The sequence below is a fragment of the Vidua macroura genome, chromosome 8 (assembly GCF_024509145.1).
Source record: "Vidua macroura isolate BioBank_ID:100142 chromosome 8, ASM2450914v1, whole genome shotgun sequence".
NCBI classification, from domain to species: domain Eukaryota; kingdom Metazoa; phylum Chordata; class Aves; order Passeriformes; family Viduidae; genus Vidua; species Vidua macroura.
Window position 1 is genome coordinate 21,599,821 of NC_071578.1, and position 26,726 is coordinate 21,626,546.

The 26,726-nt window shown below is 42.7% G+C and overlaps 2 protein-coding genes across 14 annotated transcripts in view; both read right to left on the reverse strand.

Moving 5' to 3' along the window:
* DUSP29 (dual specificity phosphatase 29) overlaps nt 1-17,929 on the reverse strand; it is a 63,861-nt gene extending 45,932 nt beyond the window's left edge. Inside the window, exons 1-4 of one of the 6 annotated variants that reach the window (XM_053984167.1) lie at nt 17,488-17,929; nt 10,339-10,415; nt 3,448-3,639; nt 2,540-2,760 (exon numbers count right to left, since the gene is read on the reverse strand). In XM_053984167.1, the coding sequence (XP_053840142.1) occupies nt 2,540-2,760; nt 3,448-3,638 (412 nt within the window). In that variant the 5' untranslated portion in view covers nt 3,639; nt 10,339-10,415; nt 17,488-17,929. Of the gene's footprint in view, nt 1-2,539; nt 2,761-3,424; nt 3,640-4,490; nt 4,759-10,338; nt 10,416-17,369 lie in introns of those variants that run through there. The other 5 variants (XM_053984165.1, XM_053984168.1, XM_053984166.1 and 2 more) reach the window with 5 other exon arrangements.
* A 1,432-nt stretch (nt 17,930-19,361) lies between these two features.
* DUSP13 (dual specificity phosphatase 13) overlaps nt 19,362-26,726 on the reverse strand; it is a 28,629-nt gene continuing 21,264 nt past the window's right edge. For all 8 annotated transcript variants that reach the window (XM_053983564.1, XM_053983567.1, XM_053983559.1 and 5 more), the window contains 3 exons: nt 22,936-23,131; nt 21,591-21,811; nt 19,362-20,464 (listed from right to left, as the gene is read on the reverse strand). In XM_053983564.1, the coding sequence (XP_053839539.1) occupies nt 20,238-20,464; nt 21,591-21,811; nt 22,936-23,102 (615 nt within the window). In that variant the 5' untranslated portion in view covers nt 23,103-23,131 and the 3' untranslated portion in view covers nt 19,362-20,237. The remainder of the gene's footprint in view (nt 20,465-21,590; nt 21,812-22,935; nt 23,132-26,726) is intronic.

A 26,726-nucleotide genomic window follows, 5' to 3' on the forward strand; every position in this document is an offset into this window, starting at 1 on the left:
AGAGCTCAATAAAAGGCAAAGATCTCTACTTGGGAATCTTTCTCTCAACAGAGTCTTAGTTTAATAGTTTTCATGGCATGCTTTCATCAAGTTCTTTCTCTCGTCCTTCTATTCGACTTCACAAAACCCTGCTAATTTACTTTAGGTTTAGCTGCACTCCAGAGAAATGTAACTTGCACAGGTGGCCATGCAAAGGGTCGAGATTGATATTCAAGGTATTGTCCTTTGAGCTGGAGCATGAGGGAGAAGGCTACTACTTTCCCAACTTCATGTTCTTCCTTGTAGGAAAGACGACAGATTGTGCATCTGTTCACTCTTGTCTGAGCCTTCCCAAACAGCTCTGTTACACGGGCAAAGAAACTGCTGGGCTGTGCTGAAGGAAAGGCAGTCAAGGAAGTAAGGATCATAAAATAATGCTTATGTGGCATGGCTGCAATAGTAGTGTATGTATTGTCTAATTTCTGCAACAAAGACTATGCAGGAAGTCAGGGTGTGATGCAGCCATTGACCACTGTGACAGGAACAGCTCCCGAGGAGGAGCAAGTGCACACCCTTCTGCTTCCTTTTGCTCACACTCTGGCACCCGAGTTTTAAGAAACTGCCTTAAAAACAAACTCCTTACATCACCAAAGATAATATTCTGTTCAGCTAAGGTAGAAATCTAGAATAAATCAGTCGATGCTGTTTTCTGGACTTGTGGCGTAAAGCATCAGATTTTTTTTTTTTCAAGCATGATGGAAATAACAGCTCTTATCTAATTCTAATGAGTACTTGATTCTTAGTTTTAAATACATTTGTGCCTCATACAGTCTTAACTTTAACTTGTCCTCTTAGGTAAAAAGGATAATATATTTCTGTTAAAGAAAAAAAATGATGTTGAATTTGTTTGTAATGGTTAAGCAGCAGTTTTAAATGACTTCTCAACCAAACAGCAGTACCTTGTTTCATCCTGTATTTAATACGGACTGGCCTCTCGTCACCTGGTATATTTTGTTTTGTTGTTCAATTTCACTGCTGATAATAAACACTACGTTTTTTCTTCTTCTATATTATATGAGTAACAATCCCCTCCCTGTCTCATCCCTTCACAGGTCATGGGTATTTAGCTGCTAAATTTCTGTACCTCAGGAAATTATGCTTCCAGAACATCTTGTTTATATATTTTCTAAACTGTTGCACTTTCCTCAAAATGATGAATGTCAGCAACAGCTGGACAGCGTATGATTAAATTTCACCTTGTCTCCATTCCCAGAACTCTACTTCCATATGGAGTTCAGTAAAGCAGTATTAAAAGCATGGGAATAGGGATAAATATGCCTTGAGCTGTAACTTTTCTGCATTCATAACTTAGTATTTCAGCGTGCATTTTGCAAAGCACGAGTTTTGTTTGCTGTTGTGGCTTCTACAATTCATCTGCTGTTTTCTGTCTTTTGTCAATTAATTTGGAACTTTGCTTTTACACACACATGAACAGATTTTGGATCTTACCTTTCTCTGGAGCACTGCCAATAGTGACTTCAATTGCAAATAGCGTATGTTGTAATAAAAATGGGTGAAAATCCAAATTCCCCAAATGCAGCCCTAAGTTGCACAAGGGCAAATATTTTCTAACAGAATAGAACAAAGCCTCCAAAGAGCAGGAAACGCACAGGTATCTAGCATTAAGGTACACTGTTTGCAGTTACTGTGCCTCCCCTTCTGGGCTAGTTGGGAGTGGACCAGACCTACCAATGCATACAATTAAGCTGGGTTGTTAGTACTTTAGGACCCTGATTGCAATTAAAGCTCACCATGATGCAAGCAAAACGGTTTGCTGAATGTACAACTGTTCTCTTATTAAATCACTTACTTTTGAGTAGTACCTGTACAGTTTTGTGGCACAGTGATGACTTGCTTTTGTGAAGGCTTGCCCTTAGTAGTAATGATCTCCCATTGGCCCCAAGCCTCTGATGTTGTACCTGGCATGTATTTAGTGAATCTGAGGATTTTGTGGGTTGTCTTCCTATTTAGAAGTTATACTTTTTCTAGCAACAGCACGACATTATTCCAGGCTGGTGATATTGCTTGATCTCCCCTCTATAGAATTGCTTTCTAGCAAGTTCTTCCCTATTTTATGTTTGTAGGATTTGCACAGATTGTAGCATTATAGTTGAATCTTTTGACTCAAATATGACACTTGCCCTTATCTTTTTTTTAAATCCCATCACTAACTTGAAAAGATCAAATAATGTGCCTCCTCCCAGGTCAGTGTGTCCCTGTAGGTAATGAAGGACACTTGCTATTTTGTCTTTTGCTGATGAATAACACTAGGCATAGGGAGAACCCCTTTAAAAGCCTGTTCAGTGCATCCTTCCCTGTTTCAGGGAAACAGGAGAACTACCACTAGGAGTTCAGGAGGCAGATAGCATGCTACTTTGTTTGGGTATCTCCATTCTTACCCACATGCAGGTGGGTTGGTCTATGTCAAATAATATTTGGTAACTTGCCCTGCTTGTCTACTATGCAGAAAATATGCAGCATGCACAGATGGTCTAGTTACCTCTTGGGGAATTCAGTGCTTCTCTGATGTACTGAGCAACTGGATAGAAGTGAATGCTGAGATCAAAATTTGGGTTGTCCTCTGCTTCTACTCCATAGTAATCCACAGGCAAGTCGTTGTAGAACTTGGGCCCAGTGTTGATGCGAAATCTCCCGGCAGCAGCATTCACAACGTGGGAGATGCCCATGCGGCTCAGCTGCGCCTTGTCACGAGCAACGTACCTGGAAGAGAGATGGGCAATTATATTTGCCTGCTGCATTGCAATGCAGGGAAGAACATGCTGCTGATGATGAGTTTGTTACAACTGCAGGAAGTTATGGTGGTTATTTTTTTGACAGGTTGATCAGGCTCAAAGTGTTCATCAGAATGCTTTGAGATAGAAGTGACTTGTTAAGAAACTAACTCTTAGATTTCCCTCAGTTTTTTCCCAAGCACATGTTTAGATGGTTCTCAACTGATGAAAGGTGGTGGTGGAGATATTTCTGCACAAGCTAAGGGTTTTCTGATTTCCAAGTCACCTCTGCTGAGTATTTATCAGTTCAGAGGACTGATGCCATCTGGCAAAGTGAGGAGAAAATGAGCTTGATCCTGTTTTACCCAGTTTTGGCATGACTGCCTGAAGTACCAATGCCACAGCTCCAGTGGGCTGTTGCAGCGTGTCACTCCTGCACTAATGCAGAAGGAGAAACCAGGAAGCAGGGGATATTCTTTTTAGTCAAGATGTATTTTCTCTTTGCTACAGCATCCTATGCACAGTTCAATCTTGTTCAACACTTAGACCTGTTGTGAGAGGTCCCCAGATTATTGCCTAGCACTCTGTATAAATAAAGACTTTATTTATTTTTAAATAAAGAGTGGAAGATCTGGGGGAAGAGTTGCAATAACCTTCAGCCCTTCCTGTCTCTTACAGGTCTCCCACAAAAAGGTTTGGCCAGACTTCGTCCACATGCCCTGTGGGGTGTGTGCGTGTGCAGAGCAGGCGCCGCAGCTCCTCCAGGGATGGTGTCCCAGTGCTGCTCCCACTGTCGGGCATCCAGCTTGAGGCACTTCTTATCCTAGGCCGCCGTAAGTCCTGGCTGCACAAGGAGTCCCAGGCCATCCTGAAAGGAGAGAGAAGACATTCACCACCGGCCAGAGATATTTCTGACAGGCCCCTTTCTTCCTGTCACTTTGTCAAAAATTGATATGCCAGCATAAGGCTTCTGCTTTCACATGGAAAGAGGTAATGCTATGGAAAATGTCTTGTGTAAAAGGGTGTAGAAACAAAGAATTAACATGGTATGCTGGGATTTTCCTTTAACCAGGTAACTAGGGCTTCCTTATATATTCTTAATCTGATTTGTCTTCTAATTTGTTCAACAAACTGATCTGGACTGAGTAGAATCATTACTGCAAAATCTTATTCACTGGTCAGCTATTAATTGTCAACTTCAATGACGAAAACTCTGTAAGGAGTAGTTTGGTTCTTTCCAATGATATTTACTGGCCATACTGGTTGTCCTCATGAGAAATGTTCATGATAGAAAAATCTGGGTGAGTTACAGTGATTCCAGCTGAGCATTTCTATGAGCACTGACTAATTATTTTAGTAAGTTTTAATTTGCATTCTTCTCCTCTCTGCTCCTTTTAAGAACTATCCCATTTCTAATCTTGAAGCAAGTACTTCATTTACAAGGAGAAACACTTTTTAAGGCATCACTTTATCTTTGGAATTACTATGTTTCCATATGGTACATTTCTTTAGAAACAGTGGTTCCTCTACAGTGTTAACTGTAGATTTGAACTATTGGGAGGATTTTTTAAGCGGGTAATAGAAATTACATTTTTCCCAGAGTTATGTTCTAAGAAAATATTGTACTTCTTTTCTTGTATGTTCTAAAAATGACCCAAACACCTGCATTACAGAGATAGTAGGAAGTCTGTCAACTCATGAGCCTTAAAACAGAAGCACCTGTCTAGGACATAGGTGAAGTTGTAGTCAGTGAGTCAAAGTCTTGCTCTGGCACTGCCTGAAGCATGTCTTCTACATAAATGGTTTGAGGAGTAGTTTGGGGTAAAACAGTCCAGGGCAGCAAACCTGAAATCTTGCATCTTTCTGCTGAACATATCTATTGTTAACAAATAGGTTGTATTTAAGTTCAAGCACCTTCAATGACCATTTCTTTTCAAACACCAACTGTGGCGAAATGTTCTCCTAGTTTCCCCACCCAGGTATTTTCTCTAGCCTTAAGTTCACATTTTGGTGTAATTTTATTTTGCATGCACAAAGACCAAGCAAGAGGATCTGAAGGCTAGCCTGCTGTGGGAGCTCATTGCACCTTCATATTAATACAGTGCCTTGCTGAAGGGCAAATGGAGCAACTAATTCCCTGAAATATCCATAGAAAAGAAGGAGGGAAGTGTTAGGCCACAGAATGGTCCCTACAAGTCACCCTTCTGCCATGCATGTGGGGTGATCTGCCTTGCCACCCAGTAGCCAAGAGGAGCCCTCTGTCATTTCAGTACACTTTCTCCTGCCACCTCCATGGCAGCTCTGGCATCTTGGATACAGTACGTTTTCACCAAGTGATGTTCCCAGAATGGTCTTGTATTGTTACAAGAGCTCCACTGTGGAATGTGCTCTCCTCCCAAATGTGCATATCTCCTCCAGTGTCAGCTTTTACTGTGGAAACAAAAGCAGATGTTCTTGCCCATTTTGGATGGCTTTATGCAAGAGAAGGCATGGAGGAATTCCCTACTGGAACAGGCATTTCCCATTTATTTCGATCACTGCTTTGACACTGGCCACCCCAGTGTCCCCTGTGCCAGCTCTGCCTGGCTCCTGCTGGTGATCTTGGACACTTCTCTGATCCCATAAAGGAGATCTGCAGCAGAAATGGGACTTGGATTTCCTGTGCCCTGACCACAGGGCCATCTGCCAGTTCATGAAGTATTTTCAAGAATAACAACCTCCTCCAATCCTTCCCACTCCATAATATCTGCAGTAAATGTTCCCCTTTTTTGATGTACCTAATCCTTTGCAGGGTGGCTAATGACCACTCTAGGACACTTCTTACTCCCTGTAAAGTTGCTTTAAACTGTTTGTTTTTTTTCTTATTCAGTACTGCCTGTTATCCTTTTCTCTTGCTCTCTCCACTGTATAAATACTTTGATTTTCCTATTACGTCAGAGGACTGAAGGCTGCTGTCAGCCTTGCTTTCCTAAGCCTCACAGGAGCTGGGCAGATAACTGTGACATACAGTGCACCTAAGGAAAAGGGCTCCTTCAAAGACTTGTTTTGTTTTGTTAGAATTGTTTCTAAAAGGGAACATAACTGCATAGGCTGGGCAAAAGGAGGTACTGTGTGCTACATGGATATTTAAAGCTGTGGAATAATAGTCTTTATAAGATGGGACTGCTTCTTCAGAATTATGCTAAGATGACTTTCAGCTTGTGCTCACATGGACATTGTATTATAGATAAGGAATTTACTCCTGTTGAAACACAGATGCAAACTGCTGATGGTGTGTACAAAACTTACTTCATTTTCATTCTGGTCACATGTTTTTTAATTGGAGAATAGCATCAGTTTCTATAAATTCTACATCCAATAAAAAGGAAAGACTAGGGTTCAAATTTCAAATGTGAAATAACGGTAACAGGCTGCAAATGACTCAAAATCAGAGAAGCCTCAGTAGGACTATTCAACTAATATATTGAACTATATTCAACTAATATATTGAATATTGAATGCATTGAAAAAAGAATAGCTTTCCATAGGAAATTTACACACAGAAAAACAAGATTTTTTTTTTTTTCTGAATAAATGACTACTCAGTTCTGGCATTAGTCTAACATCTTAACTCACTAAATGTATACATGCAAGTGTCATTACTGAAATGCACATGTTTAAGGAAAACAATGCTATGATTAAAATGTTCTGTAATGTTTTATAAGGAACATGGATAGATTAAAAAAATTAGTGTGAAAGGAAAATTATTATTTGTAATAATGTGATGGCTGTTCATTTAAAAATATGTTTTTAATGATTCTCAGCTCACTTCCTCTATACTAACTTTTTGTAGTGGATCTGTTTCTAAGATGTGTGTTGTATGAATGAGCAATACAATTTTTAAATGCTGGTTTCTGGATGACACGAAACATTCCTGATCTTTGCTCTACTGGAGTTGTATTATGGTAATTATTCAATCATATAGGAGAAAATTTGCCCTTATATTTGTATTAATTTTGAATAGGCAGGTACTGCAACTGTAATTGTATCTGTACTATGCAATTGAATTTCCTTAATTACGACTAGCAGGAGGATTGCGATCAGAGGCCTGTTGCAAGCAGGTCATTCTGATGATGCAGAGTGACCTACAGTGTCACACAGGCTGCTGAGAGCAACCAGATCAATGGTTCCTAATATATCAACTATCCCAGGAAGAAAGTGGTCCTGGAAGAAAGTGGAGAGAGGTCCAAGATAACATCTCCTTCATGACTAGAATTCCCTCTGCCCAGTAGGGAATGCCCCTATGGACTGCATACACTATGGATGCTTTGGTTGGATTTCAGTTAATTCAGGGACTACAGCTTTACCTATAACAGAATTGGTGCTATTCAGTGCCATGCTGGGGAAAGGGTCTTTAGAGCCTTTAGGTTCCTTTACAGGTGTCTCAGTCCTTGGAAACATATGCCACCTTTTATCCAATTTCTCCAATTCCATGATATTTAATTAAACAATAAAATGAAAAGTCAGTATAATTCAACAGTTTGTCATTAGCTTGATACAAGATCAAGTTGAGAGAATGGTATGATGAAGGCTGAGATGAAACAGCAGAAAATTCTGCAGCATGATGCTGTGGTAAGTCAGGAGGAAAAAGCAAATCTTTTGTCTTGGATATTTAGTAGAAAGCCTTTACAACATCTGCTTTAACTTGTATTTTCCAATGCCAAGATAAAGGAGGGACCTGTGTATACTATAAGGATGCTGATGTGTTCATTTCAATCAAATGTCAAATATTTTGATCGTCCCAGGGCCTATGCTGGCTTTTCTGAATGGGTAGAACTTAGCCATTTTCTTATGACATTAGTAAAAATATTTCCGAGTCTTTAAATCCCGAGAACAAAGCAGCCTCCATCCTGTGTTTTCTCAAGCTGCTATGTGCTATAACCTTGCCATCCCAGTGAAGATATCAGTCTGGCTATACTTTGAATAGACTGATTTGTGGTGGTAGAAGACCAGGCTGAAGCTCAGGACTTGGCCAAGTAGGTCATGTCAAGTTCATGCCTATCATGTATTCAAAAGCCATAAACATTTCTCAGAAAGCCTATCCCCTGGAAAGGTTCCTCCAAGCTAACGTATGTTTGAGAGAGGGTTTTGTGCTGTTACATCGCCACACAAGTGACAAGTATTACTGTCATCATTCTTTCTTCCTTAGCGTTTAACCCAATAGTCTCACTGGAGTCATAATTTATCAATTGCTAGGAGCACTACGAGATATAGATGGTATGAATCAAACAGCAATGACTGAGGTAGGGCTGGCTGGACTTGAAAGCTGAGACAGAGGCAGTGTCTAGGGAGGCACAAGGTATTTGAGTAGCCAACTGTTTGTAAGAAAATCTCTTCAGCAGCTGGAGGCTATAATCTGAACAGCACTTCCAAATTTAGTGGAGGCTTCCAGACCCGTAAGTGTAACCTAGCTATGCATTTAGGGCAATGCACCCACTTGGTGGGGCTTGGCAAAATCCATTAGGTGGACTTGCTCTCTACAGCTCACACAAGGCCTATGGTCAGGAGCAGGCTAAATCTCTGTACTGGACAGCTTTGAGCAGCAAAAGGCAAAAACATTCAACATTTTTCCTCTTGATATTGCATTGATAAACATTTTCTGTTCTAACTTTAGAGGAATTATGATGCTTCCCAACTGATAAAGTAAAATCTCTGTGGAAAAATCTAGGGAAATCAGCAGCTACATTTTTGATACAAAGCACTACTCAAATGTAAGGAAAAATTTAATCAACCCATCCTGGTACTCAAATTGCTGAATTTACCACCGTTTCCACTGATGTTATGGATTGCCAGGCCTCAAAAGCCTCAAAATGTCTGATTTTTTCATAGCATGTCTGTGGGCCAGGCTGTAGTTCTCGAACCTAATGGTCTTGACTGTTTCAGGATGTACATTAGCATGCAGGCCCCAAGGCAGGGTGGCCTTGGAGTTTTTTGTGGGGTTTTTTTTGGTGACTGTAGTATAAAATATTCACTTGTCATCAGCTGGTTAGTACATCTGTATTTACCAACCATGTGTGCAGTTCCTGACAGTGGCTAGACAGACTCAGCCGTCCTCTGATGTGCAGCAGTGTTGTACCAAGTGTGCAAAACCTGGCCACCTGCTGATTTTGCAAACCCTTCTGACTCTTGAATGTATGTTTATTTTATTCTTTAGCCATGGGAAACCAACTCTGTAGAGTTATTGCCCACACAGCAGCTTTGAGTGGATAAGAGAAGTGAAAAATATGAGCAGCAGAATTAATTTTCCCTGACCCATCCTTTCCTCACAAAATGCAAAACCATGGGTTGCTGTACCTGGTCATATATTTGTAATGTAAGTGGAATCCTAACCATGTTTATGAGTCAGGACAGAGGCATGGACAGAATCTGTGCCAGGTAGAGGAATGTACATGTAGTATGCTTTACAGAAACCATGGCTGATAGGTAGCACCACCACAAGGACTGCAGAGATAAGAGGTCATTTATACACCCCAAGCTCTTCTGTGGCTTCTTCACCACTGAAGCTTGAGTATATTTTGTTTCTGAATTGGACTTTTTATTTACTAGTTACAAATTTTGCATGCCCTTTAATAGTGTGCATTGTAACTATTTAAAACTGAGCATTTAACAGGCCCAGACACTGTTAACAATCTGTATGTTACGATATATTCTGTTGTGTAACTGCTTGTTATAGCATCAGCTATTAAGAATTTATTACTGGTGCATTTTAGGTAGTGCTTTACAGTCATTTAATTATAGCCATCCAGCAATCATTACATAAATATGCATTGAGAGCAAGAACCCCAATGTAAGGTGACCCTAAAGGCTTCTACCTGCCAAGACCAGAATTTGGGCCCTCAGGTGGCAATGATGTCATTGCATATGCAGGGAAACAGAGAGTTTAAGGCTGTACAGGGAGCTGTGTTCCTCCCAGCACTAGGTGTTCATGAAATCATCAGCTGGAGCAGGAGCACTGTAGAGCTCTAAGGACCTGAACTTGGCTATTGGCAAGCAAGAGCAAGTAAAGCAAAGTTGGTTCCCTTCCAGCCCTAGGCCCAGCAAAGATGTGACTTTTGGCTGTGAGCACAGTTCAGCTGCAAAACTAGGCCCTCTGGAGCCCACTGGAACCTCTACTCTCAGCTGCCAACTGCATCCTTACACCCATTAACCCAACCTGATCTGGTAGGCCAGCAGACACACTTCATATGACCCAAAGACAGTAGCTGGTCCAAAATGCATCTCCCACATCTCCATGCTATTTATGACTGCAGCACCATGCCCACATTTGAGAGTCTCTCTAGCTCCTGGTCAGGCTACTTCTCCTACTCAAATATTATTGCTGGTGTCCTCTCCTGCAATGGACTTCAGCTGTCAGACTTCACTGTCAGTTCTGACAGCCTCTAACTCCTTCCTCCATTCAATACTGACTTTTCACTACTTTTTGAGAAAACAAAAATCCCAATCTATAGCATTATAGCACTAAACAGTTCTTAGACATGCTATGAAACACTCTTGATATCACTATGCTTGCACTTCAAGACAAGCTTACCTAAAATTTAGTTGTTCTGTGTTAAGGCTGGTCTTCTTCTGGGCTCAAGAATTGTTACATCACTGTATCTCTCTTCCCTGCAGCAATAACATGTTGTGGGTGAAAACTGGTATTCTCTGAATTGGTAAGCTCTGTTTTTCCTCCCAAAAGCACCCTCAGAAACTTACTGAAAAGTTGAAGGATGAAACATTTCTGAAAGACAGGCTGGCAAGTTGATGCAGGTTGCTCTAAATCAGGAGCAACATGTGCCACTTTGATTTTCTCTTGGAGCTGCCAGTCGGAACCAGCTGGGTTGTCTGGCTGACACTGGTTTTTTTGGTACAACTACTCCAAAGCCCTCACCCTCCCTGAACAACATAAATCCTAGCTGCTTTTTCATGGCTTGTAGCAATGCTTTACCAATATTTGCTGCCAGCACTTGCAGGGAGCGTTTGTTGCTCTCGTTACTGGATGATGTTAGCACAGTATGACCCTGGGGAGAGGTACAAGCTTAGATTTATTCACAGATGGCCTGAAATGTGCTGAGTCTGTTCTCTGATGCAGACCTCGTGGCCCGGAGGCTCACCTTTGTGATGCTCTTCAACCTCACATTGTCACTGTGTGGGAGACAGAGCCTGTTCCTGCTGTAGCTCAAGCACATTCTCTGCTCCATCTCCATGGCTGTTTGGGCTGAAACTGCAACTACCACAGAGCCCGAGTCCTACACTCTTTCGGATACAGTCCTATGTAAGGAATGTTGACTTGGACATCACACGTCCAACTGAACACAACATGAGAAAGCCAGGTGGGCTGCATCGAGCACAGAGCTTGCTCAAAGAAGGACAAAGTATCACTTGGGTGTTGTTTCCAGTCTCTCAGCTATGGTTTCATTCTTCAGATTTACTCCATGTTGCATATTCTTAATCTAGCCTCTTATAATTTTCCCAGGTTACCTTCTAAAATGACCTTAAGTCATGTTTATTTCCTGCTTTGGCAAGGTTTAGAGGCCAAGGATTTCCTGTGCTGTGCCTTGCACAAAACCCCAGTTGGAATGCAGTCCCTTAGGTCAGCATCCTGTGGCCCAAGAGAGTTTAGCAGCCCACATCTGAAGGTGAATGAGGCTGCTGTTAACAATAACTAATACAGCAGTGTCCTCCAGCCCAGAACTGAAAACATCAGGCTTCAGAATTCAAAGAATCCCATTACAAATGAATGGTTTCTGCCCCAAGGATCTAACCAAAAGGATGGCACAATGCTAAGCCTTTCTCCCCTGTGACTAGCTCTGGTATGCTCTTCTATCTTAAAAACAATATATTGCTGTTTTTTTTCTTTTCCTTGTGTCTCTTCTGTTAGAGGGCATTGTAAGTTTCACTGCTCTTTGTTCTTGTCCTGTGGTCTCTACCAGCACCACAAAGACTCTATGCTACCCAACTTAGAGGAGAGAGCAGACACGTATCCCCTACACTGGCATAGCAGGAAGGTTGAGTAACCTGCTAGGAAGTAAGATGGGAAACAGCAGGAGGTAGGCAGCCAAGATTCCCTGGTGTTTCTTGGGCAATGGAATGCCTTTCATACATGTTTTTACAGTGATCCTGTGAGGAACAGTGCTGTTCCCACTGCACAGGTGGAGATGGTGAAGTTAAGCTTGACTATTTTTCTCTATCTCTCCCCAAGTGTGAGCTGGAGGCAGCTGAAGGGCAGAGGGCTGCCAAACACTGTAGCGATAGCTGGACCTGAGTGAAGAGTTGCCCTTGGGTTTAATGTGGGTCAAAAGCCTTCACTCACCACTAGCGAGCAAAAGGCAGCTTACAATAGGAGGTGAGTAACCATCAAGGTTGGACTTCCATGCTCTTGGGGACAAGGATTTTAGGAATGTTTGGCAGATATTGACTTCAATACTCAAAAGAAAATTTAGAACACATTAAATCAAACCAAGGACAAAGAACCTTTTTATCACTGTTCTCCTGATACCCTTCTTTCTGTGCTTGCAAAGTCTTTTTCTTACAGTTATTTTAAAAAAATAATAGTACGATCTCTTATTAAATGCAGAAACATTACGGCTTTAAAGCAACTGTGCTGTCTAATTGTTTCTTTATCTTTCTCACACCCCAGCCTCTCTGATCTGAGACTTGCTAGCAATTTGATAGCCATGGCAAGATGTGGAGAGGTCTGGAAGGTTAGTTCCAGTAGCCTCTGTTTCACACCAGTGTCTTCTGGCAGAAGGATAAACCACAGACAGAGCTTATTGCAAGTTCCTGTGGCCCAGGTTTCTGGCTACAAAACTGGGAAGGATAAACACCTTCTTAAGCACTGCAAGACAGAACAACAGAAAGGAATGGAAATCTGCTCATAATGCAATGGCTAGAAGCAATCCAGCTGGTTTGTTTTATTCCCACCATGAGAACTATGGTCAGTCCCAGTGCAAGCTTGGCCACCTGTCAGATCAAGTTTGTGAACTCAGGCTGATAGGCATTTGACACGCTCTCATCTTGGAGCATGCTGGTATGATCAATGCAAATTCCTCCTACAGCAGTGACACAATGTGTACGCTACCCATGCAGTCACAGATGCCCCTCATAAATCATTAAAATACCAGCTAGTTCTAATCAGATCCTCTGAGTTATAACGTAATAACACTATCTGAGAACTAAAACCAAGTTAGTAAATCAAGTTAGTACGGAGGTCAGAGTGAGACTGAATACAGCTGAAACTTGCTTGCTTATGTGTGTATAGTCTAAGAGATGCAAGGGAAGGAGATGAAATCCCAAGTTAGCTAAGCAAATTGCTTTCTTCTTATTGTAAAATCTAAGTCTGTGGAGGGGAAAAAAATAGAAATTCATCATATTCTGTAGCAGAGCTGATTTGAGGTCTAGAATTTCCCAGCAATTGTGTTAGCTCTTGGGATTATAGGTATTTCTGATCATTTGTCCTCCAGGTTAACTCTTACCATTTTTATAAAACAAACCAGCAGTTAAAAATATGTCTCCCAAATGTCATCGATCACCTACTACAAAAACAGAACATATTTTCTTCTATAGCATAGAGACCACGTAACTTCTAATAACAAAAAAAAAAAAACAAAACAAAACAAAAAAAAATCCTATTAGAAGGCAGATGTTGTGGCTGCATTCTTCAGTGCAACCTGGGACACAACAGGAACTTTTGTGAAAGGGAGGCTGCCGTGCCCAAGTGCTGGGGTGCTACTGCATAGATGCAAATAATCAATGCTTTCTTTTCTGTATGGAAAAGGTTGAGGGCCATCTAAATTTTTTGAGTGTTATCTGACTCAGAGGACAACATGGTATGGGGTATGGCCAACCTCCACAGCGAACAAGTAGTTTAGCCACTAGAAATGGTATCTGTCAAAGAATAATACTGAAGGCTAACTTCCCCATTTATGCTATATTTGCATGTACATTTTGTTTCTTATGTTATACTTAAAAGAGACAGTAACTGTTTCTTCCCTCATGGCAAAGACAGCCTGGAGCAGAGGATCCTGCTCTGCTTAGGCTGTGTCATTCTCAGTACTTCTGAGTACTTCCTCATGTTTACTTTGTACTTCTCCCTTAAACCTCTCTGTCCTGAACTGGACAGAGTGTTTTTAAAGCCCATACAGCAGAGTATCTTGGCATCTGAGTTATACCTATGGAGCCATATTTCTCTAATGGTCTGCAGAGAAGGCTCCCAGAGGCCCAGCTGTGGTAGCCTCCTTTCAGTCACAAACATCAGAACAGGACTTTGCCCTAATCCTGTGAAAGCTTGTTATTCTGGGCACAGGCTTAGCTTTTGGGAGGTGCAAGTCATATGAACTCTTGGGGTTCATGCTGGCAACTCCTGAGCTGAAACATCTGGTGATGCAAACCACTAATGGTGATGCAAACCAGTGATCCAGAAAGTCACCATAAACCAGTGAACAAAGTCTCCATGAGTCACTGGCAGTAAATAAAAGAACTAGCAAAAACCAAGGCAGTAAGTAACAGGTGGGGAACAGAATGAAACTTGGCCTATTTGAATGATGCACCAACAGCTCCAAACTGGGTGCATGTATGGAGCATGAATTAATATTAAAATGGATTAATATTGTGTTTTATTTCTAATTAAACCTCAAGCAAGTCTGAATTTCTCTCAAACCTGGTAGCGAAATAGTTGAAACACAGAAGGAGAAACAATGATCAGTTTCATTAGAGGTGCAGCACAGCTTGGTGTGGGAACTTAATGAAGATTTGTTGGTCAACAACAATCTCCAACTCACTTAACATGCTCTCCATTTAATTTGTTCTGCTATTGCAAATGTGAATCCCCAAAGTCAGACTCAGTTTTCATGGCTCTTGTAGTCTCTGCAGTGTCAGCAGAAAGCACAAACCAAAGACTTAGAGGACTTGAGCAATGTATATTTCTCTTAACGAAATCCAAACCCAGGTGACATTTCTGGGAGAGAGGGAACAGGAAATGGAGTCCCTTTGGGGGGCAGGGGCTTTTCACAACACTCAGAAACTTGGCCCACATTTCTGGTCTCCTCCCTTTCTTCTCCACAAAGGGCTTGTAGCATTTTTAGACAAACTTGGATCCACTGTATGTTGTTGAGAGAACCTGCTGGGAAATTAGGTGACTCCTGCACTCCAGGGCAGAGGAAATGTGTGTTTCTGCTTTGTGTTTTTAGGAAAGTAGGAAGATGAAATTCAAAATAAAACACAACAGATGGGAATCTCACAGAGACAGACACTGGGAAATGTTTAGACAAGCTTTGTTCCCAGTTCTTGAGCTCAGAATTTAGCCACTAAGCTGCAGAGAGACTTCAGAAAGACAATGAAATGCATTTTGGCTTCAAATACAGTTCCTCTAGATTCCAATGAGAGTTGTGCACGTGAATCTGAAGGCAGAGTATAGCCAGCAGTATGGGGAATAGATGTAATATGAGAAACTCTTATGCTATATTATTATAGTCTGAATTGTTTCCATCATTTTGGGTTAAGTAATTCCCCACTATCCATCTCTGAAGTGCAAACAGTACAGCCTTGATGTGCCCAAGGGAAAGGAAGCAAACCAGCCTTTGAATCTTTACCCAACCTTACTGCTCATATTTTGCTTTCAGTGAGTAAGTGTTCAAATCCTTTAATACTTCATTCCCATAAAAATATATTTACCAGGGGTTTTTGTGGCAGCAGTGAGGCTGTGTTTATTATTTTAGGAACACCACACGACTGGCTTTAGAGAAAAGACAAGGCAGGAGCATGGAGTGCTGCAAATCTATCAGAGAACAGCATGTTTTCCACCTGTTGTGGCAGCAACCACAATAACAGATGCACATAATAATTACCTGTACCTCAAAGGCAGTACCAAGTCCTGCACCTTCTGCTCCCCACCTAGCAGAGAGCTTGGTAACAGAATTACAAAAGAGGAGCATTGAGACAGAGCACGTAGTGCTTTGTGAAGAATAAAAAAGCAGCTCTTATTAAAAAGAAACTGGAAAGCGGAAGATGAGAAGGAAAGATCTGAGGCACCATGATGCTAAAAGAAGAGTGGAGCTAAGGAACTCCAAGAGTGTGTCTTTTTTTTAGAGTGGCAGTCAGGTTTTTGCTAATACCCTTTCCAAGGCTGCTTTCGTTTGTACTCGCAACATTAGAGCTAATTTCTACTGATAAACAGGTGCCCCACACACCTGGAGCCCATTCCTTCCCAGAGATGGATGATTCTGCAGTGGCAAGAGAGGCACACAGGATAAGGGCCTCATCTCAAGTGACACCATGAATGACCATGACTGTGTGCCAGTACCATGCTCCTATTCCTCTCTTTGCTGCCTGGCACTGGGATTGTGCTGGAGCTACATTTTGCCCCATTTGTCCCCCAGAGCACCTGGTGTAAGAAGGGCAGGGGACAGTACAGGGAGAAAGGATGCATGGCAGGCAAAACGTTTTGGTCTTTCCTGCTTAAGTGCTGAGGCTTGTAAGGATCTCATTCTCCTCTTCCTCTGACTACCAAAAGGAAAGTGGTGACATTTGGCTGGGGGAGGAGGACTTCGCCTCTAGAGTGATTTGTACCATGGTAGTTCCTTGTTGCACAAAGGAACAGATCCTTCCTAGGAAGGATTTGTAGGGGAAATTATCTCAGATCCCATTTAATCTTGACAGAAGATGATGAGAAGACTGTGTGCTGAGTTGGAGTTTTCCTTTGAATTCCTATGGTGTTGAAGGCAGCACTATAAATAGCCACACTATCCTTTTCACCCTGGTACAATTCTGTCTCCAGCTCCCCATACAGACAGCAAGTCTGCTGGTAGGTATTTAGCAGGAATTAATTTAACCCAGTCTTCTCCTTCTGCACTCTTTTACTCCAATCATCACAATGGCTTCCACAGCCATACAAGCATGTTTCCTCAATAAAAATTTTCTGAGGAAGACTGTTGATATTAAAAATCCCATTTCTGTCTGAAAATTCGATCCTAGTTATAAATAAATATCCATAAATATCCCAAACTATAAAGAGTTAGTATTAAACCCCCCCCCCCCAAACTTCTTAATCTTTCATTTTGTTTCTCCCAGGTTTTGGTTTTGAACTGCACAGCATTTTATTCATAGTCTGTTTCACATTTTCTCCAGTGTAACTGGCTGGACAGTCTGTCCTTTCCCAGGATCGACTTGCAAACATCAGCTGAGAGGAAGGAAACCCACATCCAGTGTTTCATGCCTATTATCTTACACATAGACCTGTAAGAAATTTAAATACAAGCTAGATCGGTATTTAAATAAAACGGGCTCGATTTTTTTAGCATCTTTTTCAGCAAGAGATCCTCAGCCTATAAGTCCAGCTGGAAAGCAAACTCGAATTTCACAAATACTGGGGTTCCTGAGCACAAGGGCCCGGCCGCTGCTCTGGCCTGGCCCTGCCGGGGGCTCGCTGCTGGCGGAGCTGGCTGTGGGGGGCTTACACTGCTCGGTGCAGGCGCCGACAGCACCGGGCTTGCTTTGTAAACAAGCTTAAAGGTACTTGCCTGGTAGTAGAAGCTCCCGCGCTGCGGTGTCTTGGATTACCTTTGTCTGAATAATACCACTCACCTTCCTCCTAACGTGCCACCTGCACAACAAATTTCTAGCCTCTCCGGGTGTTCAGTTTATTCAAAGCCTATTTTTAATTCTGTTAATTGTAACCCGTACTCCCCTACCCTGTTTGGACCAGCAGCGGCAGCCGGGTGAGGCAGCTGCGGGGGCAGAGCTGTGGAGGAGGCCGGGGCTCAGGCGGTGCCAGCGGCTGTGACCGGCCGGGGGCGCGGCCGGTGCCGGGACACGGAGCCTGGGGGCTGCCCCGCCAGCGGGGGGTGCCAGGGCTGCTCCTTGCGGGGCAGCTGCTGCTCAGCCCAGCTGTGAGCCGTGAGGGGATGGCTGGCCTTAGCCCGTGTGGGGGGCAGCCGGGTCCGTCCTGCTGTGCCCTAGCCTACCAGGCGGCGCGGGCCGCCCGCGCCGACACAGGGCGAGCCCCTTCCCGAGCACAGCCCCCGCATCGTCTGCCCCGGTTTCCCCGGGGTTTGACCCGAATTCGGAACAGAGCGGCCAAGGCGGGGCCGGGGCTCGGGGCCTGGGTGGCAGCGCCCGCCGCTCGGCGCGGCCCCGCCGGGACCCTCCCGGGACCCTCCCGACCAGCCCGGGGCGCGCCGGGCCGACCGCGCCACCTGGCGGCGGCAGCCGGAGCCGCGGGCGCGGATGGGATGCGGGGTAGGATGCGGATGGGATGGGATGGGATGCGGGATGGGATGGGATGTGGGGTGGGGTGGGATGCGGGATAGGGTGGGATGCGGGATAGGGTGGGATGCGGGATGGGATGCGGGATGGGGTGGGATGTGGGGTGGGATGCGGGATGGGATGGGATGTGGGGTGGGATGCGGGATGGGATGGGATGTGGGGTGGCATGCGGAGCGCGCCTTTGGGAGAAAAACCGCGTGCGAGGCATCGCAACCTGAGAAATTTCATTCTGTGTGTTACTTTGCTGTGTTTGCAGTATTTTTACCATCAGCGTAAGCTCCAGATTTCCAGTTGTACCAACCAGTGTTTTAAAAGTGTGGCAAGTTTGTGTCCTGTGAAATGTGTTTCATTTGCCCCTGTTCTAGTACCCCCACTGACTCCTCAGCTCTGCCCTTTGCTCCAGCCCAAAAATGGCTGGTTGGCCTCGTTCCTGCTTCCGAGAGGGGGAAGGATAAGAAAATGTGGTTCTGCTTGAGACTGGGGGCACCTCTATAGACAGATCCACTGGGGGGTTTTCCCTGATTTGTTTGGTAAGTTTGAATCACTTTGTTAGATTTAAGTTGTAATGGAAACATGCATATTAAATTTTGATTTGCGTGTGAAGCATAGTTTTAATTTGGCTATTTCTACTTACTGAGGTTTTGTTACCTTTGCACAGCAGCCCTAAAGCTCATGAAGAAGTTTTCTTATGCAGGGAACTAAAGCAAAGAAATGTTCCAGTACTGCTCTACTGCTGCTCAGGGATGTCCAATCTACAGGGTTAGTCCAAAGTAAAACCCCCTGAGACATCCTTGGTATGATAGATCCTCAATGCAAAATACTCTGCTTTGTGCTCTGACTCCTATACTGTGGCCCACAGAGCAGATGTAGGTGTCACCTAAGAGCATTATAAAAGGTGCTGAGTTGTCTGTCCTGAAGGCAGAAATTAACCTTGTAGACAATACTGGAAATGGTAAGGAATGTTTTCCCGTGCTGCTGTGCTGTTTTGAGTAGCCAGCTCACATAGTGGGGAGTATTCATGCCTCTGCATTCCTGAGTTTGGTACTAGGAATACAAACTGCCATCCCCAGCTGGCTTCGGAGCTGGCTTTGTGCTGCAAATGTTTGTCCGCTGGGAACCAAAAGCCAGATGTGCTTCACATAGTTTCCAGGCAGCACTGATCCATCAGATGACAGTAGCTATTGAGTGCTCTTATGGTGGCCCAGAGACACAAAGATGAAAGCCTGATGCCTGTCAACACCTCCCTTGCCATTCCTGTGTGTCTTCAGTTTTCACTTCAGTCCACCTCACAAAAGCAAATGCCACAGAATATGATGTTGCAATGTTAATAATCTTTTATTTTTGAGAAAAAAAATACCAAGTTTTGTAATTTTGAACTGCCAGACAAACTGGGGATACATTGAGCTTTGTCAAATATTTTCCTGCACCAGCCTTAGCTGGGAATCCACCTTCTTCTTTAGAAGCATTTTCTGCAAGATTTCCTGGATGATTTTTAGTACGGAATATTAACAATATTTGAATGCCCTCTCAAGGAAATATATTTACATGGAGGAAAAAAGCTCTGATGAACAGCCAAAATGAAAAGCCTGTAGAGATACCTGGAATAATTTCTTAGAGTGGCTTATGTTGTTTCCCAGCTGCTCTGCCTTTAAACAGCCTCTTACCCCAACTCAGGAGCTCCACCAATTGTAAAAGCAAGAACTAACCAGTGCCAGATTCAAGTCTCAAAATACAAACCCTCTGAGATACAGGGAGTGAAGGGGTGGGGGGGCAGGTTCATAAGAAAACTTCTAAGCATTACTGTAGCATAAATAATATGGCATCTTTCACCTCAAATAGCCTAACACTTCATAAAGTGATATGAGCTTCACTAGTTACTGAAACACAGCTATTTCTGAAGTGGAACCTGATCTCTTTCTCTTTTTTTTCTTTTTTTTTTTTTTCTTTTAAGCTAGCAGACAACAATGTTTTAAGGTGGAGAGTGAAGGATAGAGTATACAGCCAATTGTAAATATAAATCTAGGAAGGCTTTGCAAAATGGAAAGATCAAGCAAAATCTATTTTTATTAATAACATGCATTCTGGTGTCCCATAAACTTGTGTCCTGTATTTATAAATGCAGTTCATCTAGAAGAGATACAGGCAACTCAAACAAGATTTTGTCCCCTTTCTTTCAGCAATACTTTCTTACAAGCCTTTGGTGGCGGATGCTCCGGTTCCTTTCCTCTCTTCATTCAGTTTCATGTCCAAGTCCCGGAGCTGGCTGAGGAACCCCGAATTCGGGCAGATGTTTCTGTGAGCACTCACTGTCTTCAGAGCATCCACAAGTGTCATGTTTTCATGGATCATTAAAAAAGCAAGCACTAAAGTTGCTGAGCGGCTCACTCCCATGGCACAATGAACAAACACCTTACCTGCATGAACAAAAAGGCACAGCAAGGTGAGTGTGCTTTACCATTTCTAAAGTGGAAAAGACAAAGGGAGGAGAAAAAAAATAGTAGAAACAAGTTAAGAAAGCAATGGTGACAATTAGTGGATCTTAATGCTTTCAGGAAGGTCATCTCTCAGGCAAGGTGGTATTTCATACTAACCTCCTGCATCTAATTTAGGCCTAAGATTGAAATAGTTGAAACTTTCTGTGGAAGGAGAAGCTTTCTGTGACTAAATTTGTTAGTATAGTTTTCGTGGAAAAAAAAAAAAAAGTTTTGGCAGAAAAATTTGGCCCAGCCCTGCCTGTGATCACTGGCAAGTCCCACAAACTCTGTGGGATAGTCTGCCTGTAAAAATGGAGTTGTAATTTACTGTATCTCAGCAGCCCAGTGTGAGCTATAACTGAGGATTTAATAAAGCACTCCAGTGAAAGCAGCAGATCCTGCAGCCAGTCAGAGTCAGAGCAAACTCTGGAACAAATGGAAATTATGATAACTAGGCCATAATCCAAACTCTGCTGACAAAAATTCAGCAGGCTGCAGGTCAGGCTTGTAGTTTTTGACTTAGTTCATTAACTTCTGCTGCTTCTCTAGCTTAATAGACAGGTTGAATAAAGCTGCAATTCTGTAAAGTACTTGAGCATGTGAAGCGTTCGAGCCAGCATTGAAGTGCCGCTGCTCCCACAGGGAGCAGGAGCAGCATGCAGGGCAGGATCCCCAGCTGGAGCCCCTGTCAGTGTGCAAGGGGTGGGAGGGACATGTGGAAGCACACAGATCCCACTGATCCCTACAGGATGGGCCCATGGGACAGCATCTGCACTGCCATAGCCTCTGCCCTTCCCTCTACACTCCAGTCCCAGAGCTTGCCCTTCTTTCCCCCATGCTGGGCTGGAGGCAGCCAGTCTTCCCAACTGCTGGGGACCTGGCACAGCCACCTTCCCTGCAGCACATGGCACAGGCACCCTTCTCCACCCTCTGCTCGGTGGTTCTGCATGTGCTGCCTTGAACCATATGCTGATTCTAAGCTCTGTTGGTGCCTGTTACTGCAAAGAAAAGTAATTTGGCTTGTGTTGAAGTTTCCTCTCAAAGCTTATCTTTGCTTCTCTCTTACCTCCTGAAGAGTTTAAGGCCTTGCCTATGAAATTGGCAGCATCATAGAAGAAGATACTTAAATCGAAGGAAGGATCATCAAATGCTTCTACTCCATAGTACTCTATTTGCAGATCTGCATAATATTTGGCTCCCGTGTTGATGCTATATGGTCCATCTGCTGCATTAAGGATATGAGTAATGTTTAGGCTTTGAAGTGTAGTTTTGCTCCTAGCAGCCCACCTGTTGAAAGACATGAAGGGCACATTGGCAACGCTCCTAGCATTCTGCAAAAATAGCATGATTTAAAGTTAGTGCCTGTGGAAGGATGCAGGAACTGCATCTTACAGAGGAGCAAATTTCAAGAAGCACATAGTGCTTTGCGCATGAAAAAATGTGATATGGAGGTGTGGAGAGCAGTGGGAGCACAGACTTGCCAGTGGGATACTGTCAGTTAAGCAAATGCTTCCCAACAGACAATCCCTGGGAACGTAGCTTACTGTATAAAATGGTCAAGATTTTCCTTAAACATTTGTTTAGGAAATTTTCGAGCTAATCTCTCATTGGTAGTGTACCTCTTCTCAAGAGTGAGAACTCGCACAGATGCAGCGACACCTTGGTCCTGGTTTGGACATGAAGTGGATGCACTGTGTTCACCAGCTAGGTGAACCCCACTTCTCACCATAAACTAGGACTATAGGCATTCTACAAAATTCTGAACCTTAACTGATACATTCATGAGGAGGAGGAGCTGGGAAAAATTAGCTAATGATATAGGTAGTCTGCGGTAATCCAATTGGAAGGAAATAGCAATAAATATTATTGGTCACAAGAATAACGTATTCACATGAAAATTCATGTTTGATATTTTCAGTTTTATCATCTTTGAAAGAAAGCTTGGATTTGGAATGCCAAGATCACTATTGTACAATTAATTTGAGTCTTCCTCCTTCTGGGTTTTAATCTTGCTACCCCTATTTGAATGTTAGGGCTACTGGCCTCTTTTCTGCTGCCTTAGAGCACAGTTTCCAGGCCACACAATGCGTCTCAGAATAGGCATCAATTTGGCATAGGTTCTTTGAGGGCTTTAGTCTAGAATACAAATAATTTTTACCCTGCTATATCCATGGTGGCTCAAAGAATATAAAAAACTAAGTCAGACAAGCTATGAGTAAGTCACCATTTTGCATGTCATGTGTTTCTTGAAATCCAAGCTCTTTACATCATCACTTTTGGAAGCCTGTGTCACAAAAACATTCCTGAAGACCCAAAAGCTGCTCCCCAGTAGTACCACACCCTTTCCTCCTCCTCCTCCTCCTCCTCCCAGGGACTGATAACAGCTTAACAATAGGACCATATGTTCTTACGCATCTCCCAGGTAGATATTTGGCCAGACTTGGTCCACATGATTATCAGAGCCTCCTCTGAGCCACAGAAGCTGCTGGAGATCTGATAGTGCCGGTGTTTCGTAGGAAGTGCTGCTAGTCAGAGATGAAGAGTCTCTGGTGTGAAGCATCTCGTTGCTCCTTTGCATGCACTCAGGCTGTATCAGAGACAGCTTTTCTGAAATGAATTGAAAGGAAATGTTCATACAGAAGTACTATTCCCTAGAAAATAGACCTGTTCATTACCCTCTAAATAGGATTACATTATTAGAACTAGTGTGTGCATCAGGGCCTGCAGGTGTTGCTAAAAGCATCCAGAGAGCAGGACTGACTCAGGGGTAGGACTCTACAGACATATAATTTCTCCCCTGAAAAAGCAGCATAAGATAATGTGATTTAATTTCTTGTCAAGTAACACTATTGGTAAAGAACATCTGCATCACCTGAATGCAGACTGGATGAACCCTGTGGGCACAGGTAACATTTCTCTTTTGTTGAAGTGCTACCAGAGTATTTGTGTACACTTGATTCTGATTAGTTAAAACCAGAAGTTTTTGAATGCATCATTAAATTGAATTATACTTACAAAATTTCTAGGGCCAAGGTGAAAGTCTTAGGATGTATATGTGAGCACCATCTGTATGGTGTATGTGTACACACATATAAACAGAGTGTACTTACAATTCTATTTCGTTTATAATGATGTATTTAAACACACCTACACACATACATACATGTATACATAGGAAAGGATTTTCACATGCATCTATAAACATATAAATATTGTATATGTCTGTAGGTATAGAAAGAGAAATCGAGAGGATTTGAACTAGTTTTTTCTCTCTCAGTTGGGTATCCCTGGACACTTAGCTATACTGGTATTCTTGCGCCTGTCTGTCTCAATCCCTCCTCTGGGAGCTGTTCCACTTTGTTTAAATAATGTGATAGCTACTTTGCTCCAGAGAAGGGCCATTTCTCTTGTCTGATGGGCAGGGTACTTACCCAGGATGTGAGAAAAAAAGAGTATTTTTGAAATTATAGAGCTAAAAGTTCTGGCATTTTTGTCCTGTTGAAAATCCCATCTAGGGCTCCCTCACAGGTCTCTGAGATCACAGACCTGTGAACCATCACAAATCATGCCGTGGAATATGGGCAACCCTTTTGCAAAGCTGTTTGCTGGTTTAGACCCAGCAAGCCCAGGTCAGATGGTTCAGCTGGAAGCAAAGCTCAGTTAAGAGCAAGATATCCAAGCATTCCCTTCTCTGAGACTTTAGGAACGTTTCTCCTGCCTGGATCACATTATCCTGAATTGCTGTTCTTGCCCCCTGAAAATATTCATGAGCTTTGTTTGCTTGCTTGTTCTTACTAGAGTCATAATCAATGTGGAAGGCACACTAGAACTCTTCCCAAAGTAGGGTAAAAGGTTATTCTGATATGGCATCAGCTTCCACTCTAATGCCTGAATGCCTAAATCTAAAGTTTGGGTTTATTTTCTCAACAATTTTAGAAAACAAGTGCAGATGGGACCTTCAGAAGTCATCTGGTCTGTCCCCTGCCCCACAGCAGCAGCAGCTATATGGATGTTGCTCCTAAAACAAGTTTGTCCACGTACATTATTTTTAACAGTGTAAGCTGATTTGGGGAATAAGCAGAAAACAAGGGAGAATATATTTTTGCTTACAGAAAAGGAAGTGGAGTTGATGTGAGGCATATTACTGAACATACACATATATTTCTGAGACCTCAGTCTAAATTTGCTTCCTTTGCCCCTTCCTCCTTCCTCCTCCCCACAAGTGTTAAGTGCAGTTATAGCTTTTTGTATGTTCCAATAAGAAAGAGGTCTCCCTAGGGTAACTACTTAATAAGCAAGATATGAAAAGCACAATAAAAATTCTGGGAGACATAGAAAAAAGAAGACTGGTTTTACTTTTAATGATGGAGGAAAAGAACTGCAGGGAAGTAGAGAGAAATATAGAGATAAAAGCCTACGATTTTTTCAGGGCAGATAATATAAGATCAAGAGCTTTGGTAAAGGAGTATGTTGTGCAATCCTAGCTCAGATTAGCATGAAGAATAGCACATAAAAAGATACTGTGCATTGCCCAACAAGTTTTGCTGCCTTGTGAAAGTCATGCACTGTGCTCAAGAACTACTGCCAGCATCTTCATGATGATCTGTTTGTACTTTCACCGACACAGAACATTAAGCTGAAGCAGTTAAAGAATATCAAGAATAAGATAATACAGCTTCTACATCAGGAGATTCATAGGACCACAGGCTCATTTTCGAGGAGTGTGGCTGACTCTGAGTTGCTTCAAATGCTTAAGGGCTGAAGTTGTGGAGCAGATGGATACCAAACTTCCAATTCTCCTAGACCCTGCTGCTTTAAACTTCTATGGTAGCCTCTCAGTTAGTTAGAGTAATGGGGATGATGACCAAAGAGAATTAGATTTTGTGGCCACTTATTCGAGATCTGACTTTGAAGAGGTTCTCCCAAAATTGAGTCATTTTGGTGCCAGTGACACTTCACAGGTGACTCTGACTTTGCAGCCAGGGAAATGCTTCACAACAGAGCTCCCTTTCATAGAGCAATCCTCTTTCCAAAAGGTGTGCCAACATTGTTTTATTCACATGCCTAATGTCAGACAAGTGAGCTCCTTGTGTCAACACAAGCACAGCTCCTCCCAAGAACACAGCTCCCTCCTGTGCTGCACTGCCTTGAAATTGGATTGTTCTGCAGGGCCTTCAGGGTAAGCCTGGAAATAGCTATAGCACATGATTGACTAATGAGGAAAGCAATATGAATTTTTTAATTGAAGGCCAGGGACTTTGGTGAAGGTTCCCCCCCACCTTCTACTTTAAGATACTGCAGAGGTAGCAAAAGTGCTGCCACTGATTACATTTCTCTAAGCTTCTCCCTCTGGGTGGCTCCCAGAAGCTGCTCTAGTTGGAAACAGTCAGTGACAGCAGGAGGGCAGGAATCCCTGTACCTGAGGGAAAAATTTCTGTCTTACAAGGTCACTAACATTTTCTGCAGAGATCTAAACCATGCAAGTTGGATAGGATTACTTTTCTTTTAAACTGTAGCCATCTCATTAGCTTCTTTCTTTCTTTCTTTCTTTCTTTCTTTCTTTCTTTCTTTCTTTCTTTCTTTCTTTCTTTCTTTCTTCCTTTCTTCCTTTCTTCCTTTCTTCCTTTCTTCCTTTCTTCCTTTCTTCCTTTCTTCCTTTCCTTTCCTTTCCTTTCCTTTCCTTTCCTTTCCTTTCCTTTCCTTTCCTTTTCCTTTCCTTTCCTTTCCTTTCCTTTCCTTTCCTTTCCTTTCCTTTCCTTTCCTTTCCTTTCCTTTCCTTTCCTTTCCTTTCCTTTCCTTTCCTTTCCTTTCCTTTCCTTTCCTTTCCTTTCCTTTCCTTTCCTTTCCTTTCCTTTCCTTTCCTTTCCTTTCCTTTCCTTTCCTTTCCTTTCCTTTCCTTTCCTTTCCTTTCCTTTCCTTTCCTTTCCTTTCCTTTCCTTTCCTTTCCTTTCCTTCTCTTTCCTCTCTTTCTTTTCTTTCTTTTCTTTCTTTTTCTATCTTTCTTTCCTTTTTGTTCTGCTTAAAAGTCAAACAACAGAAACAAAAAAATTCAACCTACGGGAGACTTTTGAGACTGGACAGAGATTTTAATGGCAAAATACAAGGTAGCACACAAGCTTTAAAACGGCCTTGTCATTTTGCATCATTTCCCAACCACCTGGAGCACTGGGGTACAGCCCAAATGGCCAGGGCCAGCTCTGAT